The 21,101-nt window shown below is 41.4% G+C and overlaps 1 protein-coding gene across 1 annotated transcript; it reads right to left on the bottom strand.

Moving 5' to 3' along the window:
• Window positions 1-366: 366 nt before the first annotated feature.
• Window positions 367-20,422, bottom strand: ARL6IP5 (ADP ribosylation factor like GTPase 6 interacting protein 5). Its single transcript, XM_058562810.1, has 3 exons — window positions 19,997-20,422; window positions 4,130-4,347; window positions 367-2,020 (listed from the first exon to the last, which is right to left on the bottom strand). Exons 1-3 carry the CDS (start codon window positions 20,170-20,172, stop codon window positions 1,848-1,850), a joined length of 567 nt encoding a protein of 188 aa, XP_058418793.1. The 5' UTR covers window positions 20,173-20,422; the 3' UTR covers window positions 367-1,847.
• Between the last annotated feature and the right edge of the window lie 679 nt (window positions 20,423-21,101).

Here is a 21,101-nt window from a genome sequence, read left to right as displayed (position 1 = left end):
AACATGCTACATTTTTCTATTATCCTTCCAGAACTGACCACCAACCATGAGTATTATAATGAGTATATTTTTTATTCACGTTGTCACTTTCTCCAAATTTATTGCATTTAGTCTGCAAAATTCACCATGTAGAAAATGGAAGAGGCTAAAATGTGTATAAACCCATGTCAGATTTAAAAAAGGACCCCATTGGAATTCAATTTTATTCTGGCTGGAGATGAATAAAGTATTAAAATTTTATTAAACAGTATCTGAAACACAAGCTGAGTGTTTGCTGTATAGTACATCCTTATCATTTACAGGGCTGTCATCAAGTTCCTCAGATAGTTAACCCAGATGTGCATTAAATAAAGTCTCACAAAAAAAAACCTTTGATAAATTTTATTCTTCATATTTGGGTAAGGGTACAAATTCTAGACCATGTCTGTGAAGTCACGGTGATATCACTGTGCTAGAGATAAAGGCTGCAGGCTGGCTGAGAAATTCAAATGCAAGAAAAATCAGGAGCAGCATATGCTGTTGCTTCTTATTCTAGGACCTACAGAGAGTCTCTTCAGTGAGTACTGCTCCAATTGTCTCTGTAATTCAAGGTTAGGGAAACCTACACGTTTTCTATTCATCTATGAAATCACTCAAATGGCAAGCAAAACATGTTGTATAACCTATTTCTAAATACATGGGAAATAGAAGGAAGAAAGTAATAGAATATATAAACTCATGCTATCCATCTTAATTCTAATGTCTATAAAAACATGTGGTTGTAACAATTGCTATCTAAAATTTTTATGAACTGCACAAGCCAGTGATCACTCCCATTTTCATTCCTATTTTAAAAGTCTTTTTACTTGGTCATCTAAAGATGCTGTTTAGATTTCAAAAGACGAGCCATCATTGTCCTCTTTGTGCCCCTAAGGAATTAATAGAACACACATTCATTTACTTCTTTCTAAATGTTCCAGTCAAAAACTAAACAATGAAAAACACCTGGGAAACATTACCTTGGACACATTTTTCTCATTACAACAACAAAAAATGTACAATATAGACAGAACTCAAGTTTTGTTTTATTTTGGTTTTTTGTTTTTTAACAAGACTGCCAAAAATAATACAGGTTACATAGCTGTAACCTCCTTAAAGAAGATGACATTTAGTTTGCAACAAATACCTACTAGTAAAAACACACTACTAGCATTGCAAGAATTTACAAAAAATTGACAAAATATTCTCCTAAACAGCTATCTTTATATTTGTAAACAAAATATAAACAACTGGTTTATCCAGTTTCCACTGCACATCAAACAGGCGGCAAAGTGATAGAGATCATCTTTGATTTTAAAAGAACAACAATAAAAGCCAAACTAATTTATACCCCCCATATTATAATCCTAGGGAATATTTTTGGAGGAGGATGCTGGGGGGATTAAAACAGGCTAATATGTGACATCATCTACTTACTAACAGTCTTTTCATTTACTCATATTGCCTTGATACTTTATAATTACATTTTTTCCTATAAGATAACAGTATTGTTGCTGTACAAGCCATAATTCTTTTATTTTCTTTTATTCTCCTAAAGAAATAAGTGTGATCCATTTCCTATCAGTTTTCATAAACACACTTGAAACTTCAGACATAATAGGAGGGTGGTTTCTTTCAGTTTCTGAGGCCTTCTCCCTGTAACATCAGAGATGTTAACAGTTTGGCCTATACGTGCATGCCGCCATAGATAGTTGGATGGTACGTGCACCTCCTATTTCAAAAATACAAATGGGAAGTGGGTCTGGACAAAGGCAAACTGCAACTTCAACTCGATTTCTGCTGCAACCCTATCACCAGGTCAGCTCTATTTATTCCTTCACTTTACTGATATAGTCAGTGAGTTTGTTGAAGCTTTCTTCCTGCTGTTCTAGGGCATCCAGGACAATGCCCATTGGCGTCCTCTTCAAACCTATTCCCTCCATTTTATTCTCCAGCTTATTCTTGAGATTCCGAAGTCTCAGCGATGCATGGATAAACATCACTACGGAGAAGTGAAACATGGTTAGCACCAAAGCATCAGTTATCTTTCCCCGTAACAACATTACACTCCCTCTCTTCACACTTTCAGTAAACTGCCTCAGCTAGCAATAGTCCAATCTGGTTCTCTAAGTGATCCAAGCCCTCAAATGGATCCTTGGACTTTATATAAAGCTCTTTGTCAAGTCATACATAAAGTTTTCTCCATATATGAAGGAAAATGTTGTATTCAGCAGGAAGGACCATAATCTGGCAGCCACATTTTTTTCTTCCCACATTGATATCATTACCTTTCAGCTACTTAAATGCCCTGAAAAATCAACATAGTTCCAACCTACATAAAAATCGACTTACACCAAGTTTTCCAGAAAGGAACCCATGCCCATTTCAGGGATTACCTGTATTTTGTTCCCTATGGGAAACATAAGGGTGAAGTCCAATTAGCAGGTGCTTCCTAAGAGGCAGTTTTCCAAAGTGTTGGATATAGATTTACAAATAAAAAATAAAAGTTTTACCTGATATATCCTAGTATTCCCCAAATTTGCTCCATCATTAAGAATTACCCAAGTTTGTTCGTTAAGGAACAGATTCCCAGGCCCCCCTCCTGGACCTCCTGAACCAGAACCTTAAAGGGATGGACCTGGGAATCTGTATTTTAAACAGGCACCTCAGATGACCTATACCAGCAATATTCAAACTCCCGTGTACATACAAATCACCCAGAGAACCTGTTAAATAGGCAAATTCCGGGTCTCCACCACCCAAAACTCAGACTGTTAAGACTAAAGTAGGACTCCAGAATGTAAAATTTCAACAATCACTCTGGATGATTCCTACATAGGTGATCTTGGACCCTCATTTTGAGAAACACTGATGTGCATTCCATCTGGAGGCTCCCAACCTAGACTGACCATTAGAAACATTTGAGGAACTTTCTAAAAATACAGGTTCTTTGGGCACTACTGTTGACCCACAGAATCAAGATCTGCAAGGGATGTGGCTGGGAAATTTGTATTTTTTAATAAGCATCCTGGATGATTCTCACAATCATCAAAGTTTGGGATTGATCTTGTCTAATTTTCTTATTTTATAGATGAGTGAACTACAGCCCATATAGGAAAACTGGTTCAAATCACGTGGCTGGTTTCCAGCAGGTCTACGAATAGAAATGAGGATCCCTGACTCTCTACCTATGACACATTTCATTACGCTGGCCTGTCTCAGGCTCTGACGTGGAAAGGTACTCAAGTTAACAAGCTGTGTGTTTAAGCAGAAGCATTGAAATACTAAGCCTCTAGCACATAAGGAAAACCAGAAGAATATTTCAAAAAGTCTGAATTTCCTGATTCAGACATTTTGTCTAATAAGGTGTGGGATTCATCCACAAATATTCTGGGCTTAAACTAACAAAACCCCAAACAAACAACTGATTTTATTTAATGGAATAAATGCACACATGAAATGCTATTAAAAGTGAAAGGGATGTTCCTGTCACATAATACACTAGAATTTGAGTCAGATTTCTGATGATGAGACTGGAATTTTTTCTGTTCTTTATTTCAGGCTTCAAACATTTGGGATCTCAGTAAACGATGCATTTAAAATTTAAAAAGTATCTAGTTCTCTTCACCAGAATTGGAGTACTTGGTGTCTTATATTCTGGGCCAATTATTTCTTTTGAAAACTTAGAAAACTTTTGACACTAATTATGATTTTCTGAGTAAGCAGAGAGTAAATAGTTTACTTCCAAATGAAATACATTCATTCCTGTGTCAGGACACTATGAATGACACTTAAAGATTGAGAATAGACTCTAATATCAGACAAATCGGGAGTCCAGCACAGGGCTATGGAACCTTCTTGCCATATGACTTGGGATTTGTATTTCTCTTGTTAACTGTTGTGTCCTCAGAAGACTATCTGGCACAGAGCAGGTGCCCAATACATATTTGTGGAATTAATGGACTATTAGGCCTTGATCTGCTGTTTCAGAAAATTCTGATAATTTTGCAGATATGACAACACACATAAGAAACAGGTTATATAATTCCCGTGGAACAATCATGCCTACATTTTTTATGATATAAGAAAAGGAAGACTCAGGTTCACTTACGCAACAAAGGAAAAGTGATGCCAAACACAAAGACCATGACTCCCCCAAACATGGATATGAGGAAATAGCTAGCCACCATGACCACCATGACAAATGTCGTGGGGTACTGCTTCTTCATCCGGCGGAGGATGTCTTTATTGTGGGCTGCCCACACAAACCCTGTGAACACCAGCACCACCACAATTCCTCCAAGGATCATGTTGAAGGGGCTCAGGAACCTGGAATACGAAAAAAAGAGGAAAGGTAGGTCAACAGTCGTAGTAGCAGGAAGAGGAAGATGAGGAAGGGGAGGAGGAGTAAAAACAAGTGGTGAGTACTTACTAAGCATTAGATCTAAATTGTCTCATTTAATCCTCATAACCTGATGAGGTAGATACTATTAATTCATTTCTCAAATGAAGAAACTTAGGTGCAGAGGTGAGAAAATGGTGGAGCTAAAATTCACACCCAGGCAGTTTGACTCCCACCAAACTTGTCAGTCCATCTCATTAGAGGCCCACAATTTTACAAGACTTTTAAAATTTAAAAGAGACCCCCTTGTTTGGAGGGGCTGTGTTTAGCTTTCATACATCCTGGGCTCTGGTACACATTAGATGGTATTTTCTGAGCTCTAAGGACTTATTTAAATCCTAATAGAAACTGCCATGACAGGTGAATGCAGAGTAGAGGTCACACAGCAGCCTCCATGGGCCAGATTCAGTCTACAGTCACATTTTTGTTTGGCCTGTACAATGTTTTAAAAAGCTTTTACTTGAATCCCAATGTGTTAAAAACAATCCATAAAACTTTGGATTTCATGTTTCTTCTGGAAACAAGAAAATCTAACACTAGGCCCACTTTCCCACATGTCAACAACTGGCTGAAGCGCCTTCTCATTCAGATAGAACAAATGCTCTCCATTCAGCCCCAGTCCCCAACACTATCTACTGCATCTCTGACACAGAGGCCCCCAGTCAGCTGCCATTGATCACTGTTTTTCTAATAGCTGGTCTGCATTGGTCCTTACATAACCTGCCTGGCCCATGGAGGCATTTGAGTTTATGACTCTAGGCATAGACAGTCCATTATAATTCTTTAAAAGGGCCCAGAGTATCATTAGGAGATGGGTCATCAGCTGAGATTCCCAAGCACAGAGCCTCCAGATTCATTGTTACATGAGCCAAAGGTTACACTACTATTGATAACAGAGGAACACATCATGAAGAGGAAATTTAGACAAATATTTCATAAGTGAGAATGACCAGGCATTGTAACCCCCAACCCCAACCCCAACCTACTGTGTCTACTAAACCCTTAACAAGACATTTGTGGTCTTGGGGAACGACAAAGGGGGTCAGTGTGTTTTCATCATGCTCTGAATATCAACATGACTGCTTTAGAAATGAGGGACAAGGGAAGACAGGATAATGGAAAGTGATGCCAAGAGCTTACTTTCTCTGAAAACAGACGACGGATTCATACTCATACTGGGATTCATATTTAGGGTAACTAAGATTCTTTTTTAAAAAATCTCTTAAATTTTAGCTCTGATTCTGCCTCCTGAAACATGAAAGCTACTTTAAACAGTTTCAAAAAGGAATGAAAGTTATTACATACCTTAATGGGTGAAATCAAGGATATAGACTGCTTTGAAAAAGTTAAAAATTTCCATTAAAATGCATGGAATTAAGGGGTAAGAGTAGTGAGTGGTAAGAGTAGCAGCACATAATTTAAAATTAAACCCTATAATAATAAGTTTATTATTTCATTCAAAACTCTTGTGAATACTTATACTCTTCAAGGCAATAAAACCCCTCCTCAGAATAAAGTCCAAGGAAATAAAAATGCAAAGATTGACTTGTAACAGTATTCACATGAGTGGTATTTACGATTAAAAACTTTTAGAAATAACCTATACGGCCAACAATTTACTACATGGGGGTACTTACACTATTTTTAAAAAGTTGAAGTATACTTAATAATATGGGAAGACATTAATAATATATTGAGTGGGTAAAAGCAATTCTAATACATTCTCTCTGTTAGGAGGATTTATCATATATATTATATAGCTCAGAAGTAGAAATTTTTATATTTTGTATATTGTTTTGCAATCAGAAATAAAATGAACACATAAAAAAAGAAAACATAAAAGCAACAGTTCCCCAGCCCCACAACCCAGGCTTGCAAAGCCCAACTACAACAGTCCACCTTTTTTTCCATCATCTCTCCAATAACATTAATGCAATTTCAATTTATTAATTGAATTGAACCAGTGAACTGTTCCTTTTCCTGGCCAAACCTTGGTTCCTGGCCCATTCCCCAGATCCTTCTGCAGCCAATGTGCACCACCCCATCCCTCAAGCTTTCCCAACACCCAGCACATGTGCCATTCTGTCTGTCCTCCTTCTCCCTCAGTTCTTCACATCTGCATCTACTTAGTCTCTCTGTACTTTTTTTTCTTTTCTTTTTAAAAATTTTATCTGGGTTATACTCTGTTTTCTGATTTAACCCCGGAATTGGTCTGGACAAGATAAAAATTTCCGTATAGGCCTGGGGAACAGATGAATTGGACAGGGCAAAACCAAAATCATCTTTAGCAGGTAGGGGCAGGGAGACTGAGTGGAGAGGCCTGGAAACTCTCACAGATTAGTAAATCTCATTCCAAGCACCAAAAAGAATCTGACAGAAATTATACTAAAAGACTACAGTAGTTATACCGGGTAGTAGGATCCTGGGTAGTTTATTCCCATTTGCTTATTTTCATATTTTTTTCAATAGCCATGTATTAGTTGAATAAGAAAAAATTAATGTTTAAAAATGAACAAATGAAAACAGGGAAAGGTGCCTGAAAGAAACAAACCATTTTACATAACCTTGACTTTGACCTAGAACCCACCCAAATATTTCTGAGCTATAAAGAAAAGCAAAGATCAACATTAACTCAAAGAAGTAGAGTGGAGGGTTCAAGTTTAAAGAAACTTCTTTGCATAGCTGCAAATGGGAGATGGCGGGTTGGCAGCCAAGTGTCAAAAGTCACCTACCCAGTTCTTTCTCGAATACCTATTAAAATAATAAAATCATGAAGTGAGGTACAATAAAATGCACGCCAAGCTTTTTCTATTTTCCTCTGGACAAGTAAAGTAGACATCTAGGTTGACTGTCTAAATAAAGCCAAGGACAGAGAACAATGAAAAATCCAGGCCTGATAAGCAATTCCAAACTTGCTTTTCACCTGTTCCTGTTGCTCATGTTCAAGGAAAGAGAACAGAGCAAAGAGTCTTATAGAACTGGTTTTAGCTGACAACACGCCCAGCCACAATCCATAATTAGAAAGTAACCAAGTTTCCAAGCTGGAAAAAATGAACAGTTACTCGAGCAGAAATGATTTTCTTCCTTATTCTACTTACGGGCAATTCCATTCCAAGAAATGGTAAAAGACACACCATTCCAATGCCCTGGCACCTAACCTGTACTTGGAGCAAAATAAAAAACACACACTACCCTCCAGAGATTAATTTCATTTTCCAGTGAGTGCAGGAATTTGGGAACAGTTCTTATCTGAGATGAGTAAAGCTTATACTCAACAGCTGGGCTCTTAGTCACGCAAGTCACAATAAGGCCCAAGAACCTTTAGGACACAACTTTCATACATATGCCACCCCAGCTTTCAAGCGGACAATTGCCTTTGGGTTCAGATGGGTGATAGGGCGTGAATGAGAGATGAGGAGGGGAGGCAGGAAGATAGAAGGAAGGGAGGAGGAGAGGGAGGGAGAAGGGGAGAGAGAAATGAGGGAAAGAGGGGGAGAGGGAGGGAGGACTGGGGGAGGGAGGGAGAGAGAGAGAGAGAGAGAGGGAGAGGGAGGGAGAGAGAGAGAGAGAGAACGTGATTTTCTGCCTGATTTTCTGCCTTTGGCGGAAGTAGGACGCAATTTTACAAATCAAAAACACTAAGTATGTTTTTCTATTGTGAGATAAAAATATATACATACATACATACATATCCCATTCAAATAAAGAAATAAATGTGATAGTTAAAAATTCTAGTGGAATCATTGACACTTGTAAAAAGGTTTAGAATCTCATCACAGAATCCTGTAGCAGAGTCTTCAAAATGTATCAGTTCAATCTCATTACACAGGTGAGTAAACTGAGGCCCAGAGAAATGATGACATGTATTCAAAGGGATCCAGGGGGAGACAAAAGGGTGCCATCGATGTAACTGTGACAGCAATTCACAATATAACCCATTCTGCGTTGTTCACCGGCTTCAGGAATTTCCTTCCTCCAACCATTCTAAGTAACCCCGTCCTTCCAGGTGGAGCAAGCAACTAAGGATCATCCTGGGAAATTCTTCAGCATTCTCATTTCTTTCTGAAGGAAAGTGGCCATTAGCGGGTTTGGACACATGTCTTAAACTTGGCAACATGATTCAGCTAGCTATATCTATAGATTCAGCACAAGCTGCTGAAGGGAAAAAAAAATCTTGGCCAATCACAGAATTGTAGAGCTAGGGGAGATTTTGAAAACTCACTTCATTCTACATATAAACAAGCTAAGGAACAGACAGTTAATAAGTTTGTCCCAAGACCACCAATCGCAGAGTTTGGTGATAAAAGTTCACCAAAAGAGAGATCCTCAGATCAACTCAAGTGCACATTTGTAACTCCTGTCATGCTGCAATGCCAACAAGACCCAAAGAGGCAGTGAAATATTTCTGAGCAGCAGAAGCAGCTTTGCACTGAGTTCCAATTTTCTAGCCCAAAAAGCTATTTTTGTAGTTTGGTTCCTGAGGAAGCCTGACTCACCAAGAAAGTGGGGAACAATTTACTCATCGCGGACTTCTCTAACTTGGCGATGTTTTTCCACAGTCCTTCAACAGCCAGAGAGATCACTGCAAATGCAAATCCACCCATCCATTTTCTTGCCTCTGCAGCCTGGGCCGCTACATACAATTGTGTAGTTTGTACCTCGGACAAGGCCTGGCTGAGGGGGTGAGTGGGCCCTGAAATCCAGGCTACACTTCACTTGCCAAGCCTGTGATTTGGCTTAAGCTGCATCTGCCAAGAGTAAGGCGCGCTTTTAATAATATATACTAATAATTAGTATGAGGGAGCCCTAAGGGCTAGCAACATCCCTGCCTGCCAGCTTTCTCATACCACCTCCTCCTGATTCTGCACTCCATCCGCTGGGGCTTCTCTCTCTAGAACTCATCCTGCCTCTGGTCGTCACAGGTATGTGCACAAGCTGTTCTCTCTGCCTGATTCACTCCTACCTCTGTCAAATCTCAGCTTAATCAGCTTTTCCTCAATCTCTCTGACCAGGTCATAGCACCACATGCCTCTTCTTCTTCTTCTTCTTTTTTTTTTTTGTGAGGAAGATCAGCCCTGAGCTAACATCCATGCTAATCCTCCTCTTTTTTTGCTGAGGAAGACCGGCTCTGAGCTAACATCTATTGCCAATCCTCCTCCCTCTTTTTTTTCCCCCAAAGCCCCAGTAGATAGTTGTATGTCATAGCTGCACATCCTTCTAGTTGCTGTACGTGGGACGCGGCCTCAGCATGCCCGGAGAAGCGGTGCATCGGTGTGCGCCCGGGATCTGAACCCGGGCCGCCAGCAGCGGAGCACACGCACTTAACCGCTAAACTACGGGGCCGGCCCCCACATGCCTCTTCTTGATAGCACTTATCACAGGGGCAGTTCTACATTTATTTGAATGAGTATTGGCTGAATGTCTCTGTCTCCTACTAGAGATTAAGGTCCATGAGGACAGAGACCATGACGTTTCTCCCCCCAACACCGAGCACAGTGCCTGGCATACAGTAGGTATTGAATAAATATTTGTTGAAAGAAAGAAAAAAGCTAAGTAAGCATCCAGTACATTTTCATGTTACTTAAGTAAGCCCAGCAACTTTCTACGGCCACGAGTTAAGTGACGTGAGATTGATCTTGGACAGATCACTGTTATTCTCGTTGTACACTAAATATTACTGGAGAAATAGTCCTTGTCTTTGTGCCTTCACAAAGTTGTGATGAAAAGAACAAATAAAAAACCAAAAGTAGGAAAGATATCTAAACTCCAATGCAAATGTAAGAGATGATTATTGTGATATGATGCTCAAGGTGAAAGGGCACTTGAGCTTGCTGGAAGGAGGAACCTTTGTATGTTTTGTTGCTGTTGTGTGCAGGGAGCCAGAAGGGAGACTGAGTGGGCTACAGGGAGATTCACGCTCCTGCCCACCTGTCTCTGTAGGCCCCTCTTGCTCTTTGATTTCTCAGATAACCCTAAGAGTCTTCTGCGGTCATTTTGGTTTCCCAACACACCTTCCGTCCTGGCAAGAACTATTTCTCACTGTAAAGTATAAATATAAATGGACAAGTCAGTTTTGAGTAAATGTGATCAGTGTCTCTTGGGCCTAATGATCACGAGCAGTTAAGGTGGGACGGGAGCCTGTCTCTTTTGTCACAGAGAGGTCATGGTAGCCTCACCTTGAGATTTTCCTAACCAATTGAATGAGAAAGGCCCACAGTATTGAGGGCATATTTGCTGTGTACTGAATATTGACTGCACCGTCTGTACTTGGCACCAACAAACTGAACCCTCACATCCAAATGATCCACTGACTCGGCAGCCATTGGTGTGTTAAAAGTATTCATAGTGGGGCGGCTCCGTGGCTTAGTGGTTAAGTGCGTGCGCTCCGCTGCTGGCGGCCCGGGTTTGGATCCCGGGCGCACACCAACGCACGGCTTCTCCAGCCATGCTGAGGCCGCATCCCACATACAGCAACTAGAAGGATGTGCAGCTATGACATACAACTATCTACTGGGGCTTTGGGGGAAAAAAATAAATAAAATAAAATAAATTAAAAAAAAAAAGTATTCATAGGAAGACATATCTTATGAAACTCCATGTTTTCTTTTGCATTTATCAACTAATTGCTTGTTTTATTTTTAATAAATGATGGGTTGGACCTGGGTTAGAAGCCATATATTTCATGCTTTCCACAGTGATGGAGCTTCAAATATCAGTCAGTGTATGAGGCTCTGATTAGACTGCAACAAATCCTTCTTAAACTTTTTATCATGGCAAATTTCTAACATACACAAAGGCAGAGAGAATGGTATAACAAACTCTCCTGGGGGCCGGCCCTGTGGCCTGGTGGTTAAGTTCAGCACACTCCGCTTTGGCGGCCCAGGCTCGGTTCCCGGGCACAGACCTACAGCACTCGGCGTCCAGGCTGAGGTGGTGACCCACATACAAAATAGAGGAAAATTGGCATGGATGTTAGCTGAGGGTGAATCTTTCTCAGCAAAAAACACACAAAAAATCCCAAACCCTCCTGTCTATTCATCATTGCCTTCAACAATTAGGAACCCACGGTTACTCTCACGACAAGTAATGTTTCAGAACTAAAGTGGAAAGATGTTTGTTTACAAACTGTTCTTTCTGAACGCTTTTAGTAGAGCAAATAAAATTGCTGTCAAATGGCAAGTTCTTACAGAGCTTCGGAGAGAAGACGGGCTGGGCAAAATGCTAATAAGCCTGGTGACACATAAACTCCTTTCCTACCAGCAGTTTCTTCTCTGTTTACCTCCCGCTAACACCAAATTTCTGCATTCCTTTTTGTTCCTCTGAGACCAGGAGAAGCTGCACTGATGGGAAATGACGTAGATTAGTAGAAGTGAGAACCAAGCCCCTGTTTTCCACTTCAGATGGCCTTTCTGCCTTCCAGGTCTCTCCATTAGCAAATGCTCCACGGCAGAGAAGGCCAGGAAATCCTACCAATTTATAATAAATGCTTGCAGAATGGAGAGGCACCCTGCAGGTTTTGTTTAAGATCACAGGCATGAAAGTGTTTCCTGAAACAAGAAGCCAAGCTCATTAAAAGAGACAGAGGAGAATGTTATGGGGAAGTATTCTAAAGCTGAGTGATAATCAGTAGAATACATTTGTCCAAAAGGAAAATAAGAAATTTCCAATAGTTGGGTCAAGTTCATCTTTTAGAACTAGATTTCCTATACTGAGGACCCTGCCCCTAATAATTTGACTGAGAGCTTTTGTACTCTAAGAAAGTGGCCAGGAGGGGCCGGCCCGGTGGCGCAGCGGTTAAGTGCACATGTTCCGCTTGGGCGGCCCAGGGTTCGCAGGTTCAGATCTCGGGTGCATGCTAACTCACCAGGCGTCAAGCGATGCTGTGGCAGCGTCCCATTTAAAGTAGGGGAAGATGGCCACGGATGTTAGCCCAGGGCCAATCTTCCTCGGCAAAAACAGGAGGACTGGCAACAGATGTTAGCTCAGGGCTAATCTTCCTCACACACACACACACACAAAATTCAAAGCGTGCAAAAGGGTATAAAATGAAAAAAAAAGACAGTGGCCAGGAATCCAAAATATGTTCATTTATTTGCACACTGACCCAGAATCATTGCAAATCCTATGTATGGAAAGGGGACAGACACTACCAACCCCAGGCTGACAGTGGCAGGGAACATTTAACAAAAAAAAAGTGTGTGGGGAAGAGCACTCAAGAACATGGTTACATAAATAGTGTCAGAAGATGATTTAATGAAAGACAATCCTTATTAGATGAAAAATTTTGAGATTAAAATTTTATTGAGTGTTGATACACCTCTTAAAGTTCTGTACTCAGAAGAAACACATAACCCACCAGGGGAAGACATATGCCAGCAGGCCACGTGATCTGCCTCGAGTGCAAATAAAGGGGGATGAGAGGGCAGGAAGAGACTAATTCCGGGAGGATTTGGGAAGGCTGGGTGGAACTGTCTTCCTGCCTATATCCTCAGGACCAAGACAGATCCGGCACATAGCAGGTGCTCGGTGAATATTTGTTCGACCGAGTAGAAGGCATCTGAGCTGTAGGTGAGGATGCATGAAATTTAATAACCCTTTCCCTTGTCCACAAACTCAATGCCTCTTCCATTTTCAACACCTGAGATTTTTGGAATTTGGAATCATAATGTTCAGGGAGATCAGGTAAGCCAGGTTGAAAACAATGTTTATGTAGGTGTATGTTTCTGTACACTTGCTATACATAATGATTATGTGTTCAGTGTCGTCTTGCTACCCGTCTAGATTCCAAACTTGATGAAGGCAGCTGTCTTACTCTCTAGTGTATCTCCTAGCACAGTGGCTGAGAAGTTGGTAAGTGCTTCAGACTCTTTGCGGAGTGAACGAAAGAACACAAACAAGATTAATGTTGTAGAATTGGTGTTGAAGCTGCTTAATCTCAAAAATATTTCCACTAGGTTTTAGCATAAATAGACTGCAATAAATTCCATCTGCAAATGTTTTAATACATTCCTATCCAGATCATCCCAAGGCTCTCTTATTTGTTTTTTTCCTCTACCACCTGAAAACTTGATTTTTCATCCTTGCAGCATTAAAAGGTACAATCTGACCACTTCTTAATATCAGATGCTGGTAGCCACAGGTCTAGAATATACCATGGGACCTCACTCATTTTAAAAAGATTACAGTAATGCTCTTTTCAAATAGAATTACCAGCCTTCCAGAAACTCCTTACCATCTCAAGTAACTGAAAGCACAAAGTGGCAACCCTAGTGTCCACCTTCTGGTAACACTTCCCCAGGCTGCACCGTGCTGCGGTGCTGCCGTACATTAGCTCAGAAAATATGAGCTCATTCATTCAGCAGCCACATTGTGCTGTCTTAAAGCAGGGGCACAAACATATGCAGTTGAGAATAAATGAGCCTTTCTGGCTGGAGACACAGCAGAGGCATTTATATCTTCGCAAATTCTGTGTGTGGTTGGTGCTTCTGAGGCCAAGGCAGAAAATATGAGTTCTCATGGCAGGGAGGAATTTGTGAGAATAAGTCAAGCATAATAACACAAATGCTGTGAGAGTCAGCATTCAAACAGTTGAATTTGTTTAATTAGGAACTTTAGAACATTTGCAATGGCTTAATGGAAAAGGTATTTCACTTCATATCAATAAAACAAGCTACTATCAGCAGCTTTGGTTCTAATTAGCCATGTTACCTCAAGCTTTTACGTTTGTGAAAGTTGGCGGCTTTGATGGAATCAGCACTTCTCAACTGCAACTTGGGGATGTAAATCAGAATCACAGGGGGGTTAAGAAAAAACATACAGGTGCCTGGACCTAGCCAAGAACTATATATTTAGAATCTCTGAAGGTAACACCTGGGCATATAGGTAACTTTATTTAAATTTTTTTAGTGTTTCTTTTGAACCAGGCCAGATCAGTGCTTCTTAAATTTTTACGTGCCTGTGAGTCATCTAGGAGTCTTGCTAGAATGCAGATTCTGACCCAAGAGGTCTGGGATGGGGCCTGAGATTCTGCATTTCTAACAAGCTCCTAGGGTGAAAGATGCTGCTGTTCCGTGGCCCACACTTTGGATAGATTTCTCCAGCTCAAATCTTTTGGCATTCTATTAAGCACATAGAAATTCCTGTCCACAACTAGAATGTATCACATGCTTAGCACTTAAATTGCAAGTGCAATTAGGTGTTGCTTTTGCTTTTCACTTTGAAAATAGAAGCAGAGACTTCCACTGCTATATGTGATATAAAAAAGAATATCCAGTGCTGGATGTCTTATGTCAAAGATGGAGACGGTAAGTCATGTCCTCTTTAATACTAGACATCTTTCTTTTCTTGATTTAAAGGACACAGCCATTTTCAGCAAAACACACATTCGCCAACTTGTTATTCATGCTATTCCTTTTAAATCTTTCAATCTCGTCTGAAGTGATGCCTGAATCTCAAAAGGAAACTCAAGTCTGCAAGGGAAGCAAAGTTTTATAACAAACACAAGTTGCAATTACGACAAAACCACTAAAGTGTATCCATCATCTAATACTCCTGCCTAAGAGAATACACAAGTTGTGAGAATTTTAAATATGCCTGTAACCTAGGATTTAATATAATAACAGCAGCTAACGTTTGAGTGTTATTATTTGCTAGGCCTTAATGTGTTTTATATTAATTAAGTCACTTAATTCCCACTCTGTAGCTGTGGAACTCCAGAGCAAGTGAACTTTTGAGCAGAAAGCTAATCAAAAGCAAATGCCAGGGCCAGCCCCGCGGCTTAGTGGTTAAGCGCGCGTGCTCCGCTACTGGCTACTGGCAGCCCGGGTTCGGACTCCGGGCATGCACCGACACACCGCTTGTCCAGCCATGTTGAGGCTGCGTCCCACATACAGCAACTAGAAGGATGTGCAACTATGACATACAACTATCTACTGGGGCTTTGGGGAGAAAAAGGGAAAAAAAGGAGGAGGATTGGCAATAGATGTTAGCTCAGGGCCAGTCTTCCTCAGCAAAAAGAGGAGGATTGGCATGGATGTTAGCTCAGGGCTGATCTTCCTCACAAAAAAAAAAGAAAAAGAAAAAGAAAAAAAAGCAAATGCCAGAATTCTGTCAAAAAATAAAAAGACTGAGTCTGTGGAACCAGTAGAGTCTTCCAGGCAGAATAATAAAAGAATGATAGCATAACAAATTTAATAAATTAAGGATAATGATCAAAGCTGTGTAAAGCTTCAAATCCACTCCATTCTTATGTTTGAAAAGTTAAGAGCCAGGAGCTAAAGTTAAACTGCTTTGCTATGCAATTGCAAGAACTCTGTTTTTGTAACTTGTTATAAAGCATCTTGCATTTAGTGAAGATGATGTTGAGGAATCATCATGATTTTCTTGGTAGTAGAGCAGTGGTTCTGAATCAGAGGTGATTTGGATCCCTAGGGGACACTTGGCAATGTCTAGAGACATTCTGACTGTCACAACTGAAGAGGAGGGTGCTACTGGCATTCAGCAAGTAGAGAGCAGGGATGGTACTAAACATCCTACAATACACAGGACAGCCCCCTTACAACAAAGAATTATACCAAAATGTCAACAGCGCTAAGCTTATATGAGAAACCTTGCAAGAGAGAATTTCAACAAAATTCTACAAGGGCAATATTAGTGAAGAGTTTGAAATATAAACTTTTTTAAATTGAATTTTTACACTACAGTAAGCCTAACCAATATGTAGCAAGTGCCGTCAGCAATGACCCAGTTGGAATCACTTTAGGAGCGTGTTGTTGTTATGTGCTGGCATGTTGCTACGTGCTTCAAAATAATTTGTTCCATTCAGTAGGTTAAAAGTTGCCCCTGTAATCACGTGGAGGTTCATTTATTTACTTCTTGCAATCACAAACTAAACATCTACTATGTAGTAGGACTTAGGGATACAGAGAATAGAAATAATGATAACCACAAGAAAAAGAAAAAATAATCACAAAATCCACAGTCTCTGGCCTCTAGGAGTGGAGACAAGTGAACAGACAACTTAAAAGCCCATGGAGTAAGTACTAAGAAAGATACAGGCACAGGCATATTAACACAAGGGAGTGAGGGACAAAGGGAGAAGTTTCCTCAAAGAGGTGGTACCAAAACTGAGTCTGGTAGGAGGAGGAGTAGGTAAGTAAACTGGGGATTGGAATTTGGGTGGATGGAGCCACTGGATAAAGAGGCTGTGTATGTTTCTGAGTAATCTCTATGATAACACCAACAACGATAAAAACAATAAGTAACATTTGTGGAGCAAAAACTAGGAGCGAGACACTGTTCTAGGAGACTTGCTTATGTTAACACAGATAATCCTCACAGAAGCTCTATGAGGCAGGTACTATAATTAGTCTCATTCTACAGATGAGGCAGCTGAGGTATGGGGTGGTTCAAGTGACTTGCCCAAGGTCACATGGCTAGTGACTGGTAGCTGGGATTCAAAATTTACTTAACCTGACTCTGGTGCCTAAACCCTTAACTGCTACCTTATACTGTTTGAAGAGTCAGAAGGTACGACAACTGTCTTCACCAAGGGCTACTAGCTAAAAGACTTACTCAGAGTTAATCTAAGAGGCATAGTAGACTTACCAAGTGGAAATCATGTGCCTGGTAAACCATGCTTTTAGAATGAAGACCAAACTTCTAACAGTGGATTACCAGGCCCTGCCTGATCAAGACCTCATACACAGATTTATCTCTATCCTAATCGCTCTTTAATCTCCATCTTGGTACAGGCAGCCCTTTCTGGTGTTTTTGGAGCTAGATTATATCCGTTTGGTCTTCCTTCTCCCTTCCTGCAATCTTGAAGAGCAGGCTATCTATCCTCACCCAAGCCAGTTTTCAACACAAGAGCATTAAGAGTTGAGACTAGAGCCCTCCAACAATGCCCTGGAGGCCCTTCCTCACCAGCAAGGGACTGAACCATTGAAGAACACCCTTTGAACACAGTCCTTTCCCCAGTAAACACCCAGGCCACATTTTCACACACACTCTACCGAGATATCATGAGAAACTATCAGATGCCGTAGAGGATCCAGATAAACAGCACTGCTCTCACACACTCATCTACTGACATCAATAACAGAGGAAAGTTCTCTGTAGAATGAGAAATGTTGCAGAATCAACTAAGTTCCCTGACCCTGAAGATATCTGGTTTCTTCTACCTTTAAAAGACTATAATTCCAAACTTCATAACTCATAAGAAGATGGCATAGTAGTCAAGAGCACAACCCTGGGTCTGTGACTTCGAGCAAGTCATTTAACCTCCTTAGGTTTAATAATAATAATAATAATAATAATAATAATAATAATAATGCCTCATCTCATTGGGTTGTATGAGGTAATGCAGGTAAATTACTTAGCAAAGTACCTGGCACACAGGGCACTCAATACATGTTTCCTTTTATTATTATTAGAATATAAAGAAAGAAAAGAGCAATTTGTGGAAAAAACTACAGACTGTGTTTGTAGATGCACAGAAAACAGTTGAAGGTCATACACCAAATTTTTATTGGAGTACCAAGGAAATCTCACATTTTACAACACCGTTTTCAAAATAAGTTACTGCTGGCCTGTATCTTTTGTAAGTTTTTAAATATAAGAATAATAAAAAATAAACATGGCTATTTTTCACTTTTACCTTCAAAAATTTCACTGCCAACAAACGTCTCATTTTTGAGAAGGGGAATGGGAAAAACCAACCTCCCCAAACTGCCTGAGTCAATGGGCTAAGACAACATAATGAAGGAGCTATATTTAGTCAAGGGACTGGCTCCTGACCTTCACAATGAAAAATGGATTTTATCAAGGCAGGCAAGACTGCCCCAGCTTGTGTGCAGTCTGGGCGGTACACCTCTTTGAAAAGCAGGATTTTTTTCTGTACATTTGATTGGTCTGTGTCAAACCTTGCCTCATATCTAAGATTTTGTGGTTACCTCAAAAAAAAAAAAACCCAATAACTAGATCACCAGAAAAGAAGCCTTGATCACTTCTTTACAAAGAGAGAGAAGAAAAAGAAAACAACAGATGCAATCCTATTTACTATTTACTTTGTTTTAAAGAAATTTTTTAGCGTTCTGGAAATGAGCTTCAAGTATAAAGCTAGCGGACAGCTCGGAAGGCAGCTGCCTCAGGCCCCAGGCCTGTCCTACCCCAACTAATTTTAACTCGGCTGCCACCCTAATTCAGAGTCGGCTCACAGCCCGTGCCCTCCACACACCAAGCCATTCTCAGAGTTTGTAATTCCTTAAGCAAGACCTAATGACAATCTGTGTGACCGTCTACTGAATCCCACAAATGAGCGTTCACTTCTGCGTGGGGGCCACTACTCTGAACCACACTTAGAAACTGTGAATTCGCGCTCTCTCTCCTCTGTGCTATTTGGTCCTATAGCTTCTCATCAACTGCCATGTGCCCTTGGGCCAGAGTTCACGTCTGATTGATCTCGGTGTGCTCTGAGCTTGGCACAGAGAAGTGACTCAATAAATAAGCGAAAGGACAGCCAAACCAACCTAAGAAATCACCCTATTTGCCCTTTCCCACACCTTCCAAGTTTAGATTTCTCCTCTTTCTCCCAGACCAGCTTGCTCTCTTTCTCCCAGAACAGCTTGCTCTTCTCCTCTATATTTGCTCTCAATGGCAAGTGAGTTCCTTTATAAAGTCTGAGGGTGGCTGTTTCTTAACAGATGCAAAGGTTCAGAAGGATCTAGAATATCACCACCCCATCCTGCAAAAGTGAGAGAAGCATTTCTTAAAGGGTGAACTACAAGAAAAGGTGGTTTCCAGCAGAGCAGGTGCATGTGTGTGTGTGGGAAATCATTATGACACGGGGCACTTCTTATTTTAAGACAATGTATTGAAAAGGCCTTTAATACACTGAAACCACAGACTAGGAAGTGAAGATAAAGTGACCACGCCTGACAACTTCTGGAAGAAAAAGCAAGAGGACCCTGTTCCTGGAGTCAGAGCAACCTTCACCCCACAATGGGAGATGTGCCACCTGGGAACACTCACCCTCTTGCTCCCAAGCTCAGCTTTCCTGTACAGTGTGGCTGGCACTAGGCGGAAAAACCGACAAAGCGCCTCACCTCTTAGATGCCCTTTTTACACTAACACCCCCAAAAGGTAGAGTCCCGATCCACACCCTGCTGCCCCAAGCCTCCCAGGGCGGCGCCCGCCCCAGCCAACCCTAGGATAAGGTTACACCACTTTCCTCTTTCTTCTTATTTTGAAAAACTGGAGCACTGTAAATAATCTCCCCCAGCAAGAGCCCAAGCAGAGCACAGAAAAAAAAAAGTGTCAATTTTTCCTGCCCGAGGTTGGCAAAATTTCCCCATCCCTAGGGACCCCCTCATGTCTCAGGCGGGGGCGAGAAAAGGAAAAGGGTACCCCCAGATTGCTGGCCTCGCCCTGAGAACAAGTTTCCACTGGCTTGACCGCTTGTGGTTGCCAGGACAGGCGCCTGGCGTGGAGAGCGTTTCCGCATCCCGGGATCTTGCACCGGGAGCCCCCTCCAGGCTGCCCGCGATTAGTACCCCGGGGCGGGGGGATCCCACTTACCCTACAATGGAAATCATCATGGCAGCCACCACCAGGTAGTTGGTCTGATAATAGAGCAGGTTGCTCACCACGCGGTTGTTCCATTTGGAAATGTCCCTGAAGTCCGGCCGAGCGAAGCGGTCAGAGCCCGGGAAGAAATCGTCCCAGGCGCGGAGAGGGGCGATACTCACGTCCATGGCTCGTCTCGCAGCTTCTTGTTCTTCGCTTCTGGAATCTGGCGGCGGCGGCGGCAGCAACCGATCAGCTGAGCTGGGTTAGAGATGACAGCAGCTCGAGCTCTGTCCGCTCTGCGGTTGGCAGGCAGCGGAGCAAAGGAAATTGGGAGCGGGCGGGCGTTTTTTCTCTTCTTTACTTCTTGATTGGCTCTAAGTGGTTGGTTTCAGGAAAACGGGGGCGCCGCGACAGACCAAGGGGCAGAGTGCAAACAAATGAAATGACAGAAAGAAACCAGCGGAAATCCTCTGTCTGAAGCGAGGTGGCAACGCCTTCTCTGGCAGTCCGAATACAAACAGCCTCCTTTAAAACACCCCTTTTGAGCGTTTAACCTAGGAATGTGTTCTGGACTTCAGGGAAATTTTTTTGCAGCCGTTCAAACGCTAGTCTAAGTGAAATGGAATGGAAGGCAACTATAGTGTTACTGGAGGATGAGCTGGTTTTGAAAACTAAGTAGTTAATCTCTGCACATCTGAAAGCAATTCTCATGTTTTCTCTGCTTCACCATGAGTCACTACGAGTGAAATGACATTGGCAAAATAGGAAGGAAGGACGGGTAGAACGAATGGAAGGGCTGGTTTGTTCTTTCACTTCTCTTCCTGTTCTCCATCTCTATTCTCCCCAGGGTAAAATTATTGAACTACTGTGGGATTCTGATAAAGTGGGCACTCTAGTTACTTCAGCCCTGGGCTGGGATGTTGTTTACATTTGAAAGCAAACGATGGTCTGCAGTGAACTGATCGTTCTGCCTCCAGTATCTTTTGGGCAGAAACATGGATTCTACTCCTAAAGAGCCTTCTTAGTTTTATCCTAATACTTGGGGACAACTTTCACTAAGGCAGCACAGTATTTTAACAGGTAATGTGCTAGTTTTGTATCCCAGCCCAAAGAA

Source organism: Diceros bicornis, chromosome 2, assembly GCF_020826845.1.
Source record: "Diceros bicornis minor isolate mBicDic1 chromosome 2, mDicBic1.mat.cur, whole genome shotgun sequence".
Classification (NCBI taxonomy): Eukaryota; Metazoa; Chordata; class Mammalia; order Perissodactyla; family Rhinocerotidae; genus Diceros; species Diceros bicornis.
The sequence above is the reverse complement of the archived record's forward strand: the minus strand, read 5'-3'. Positions and strand labels throughout refer to the sequence as shown.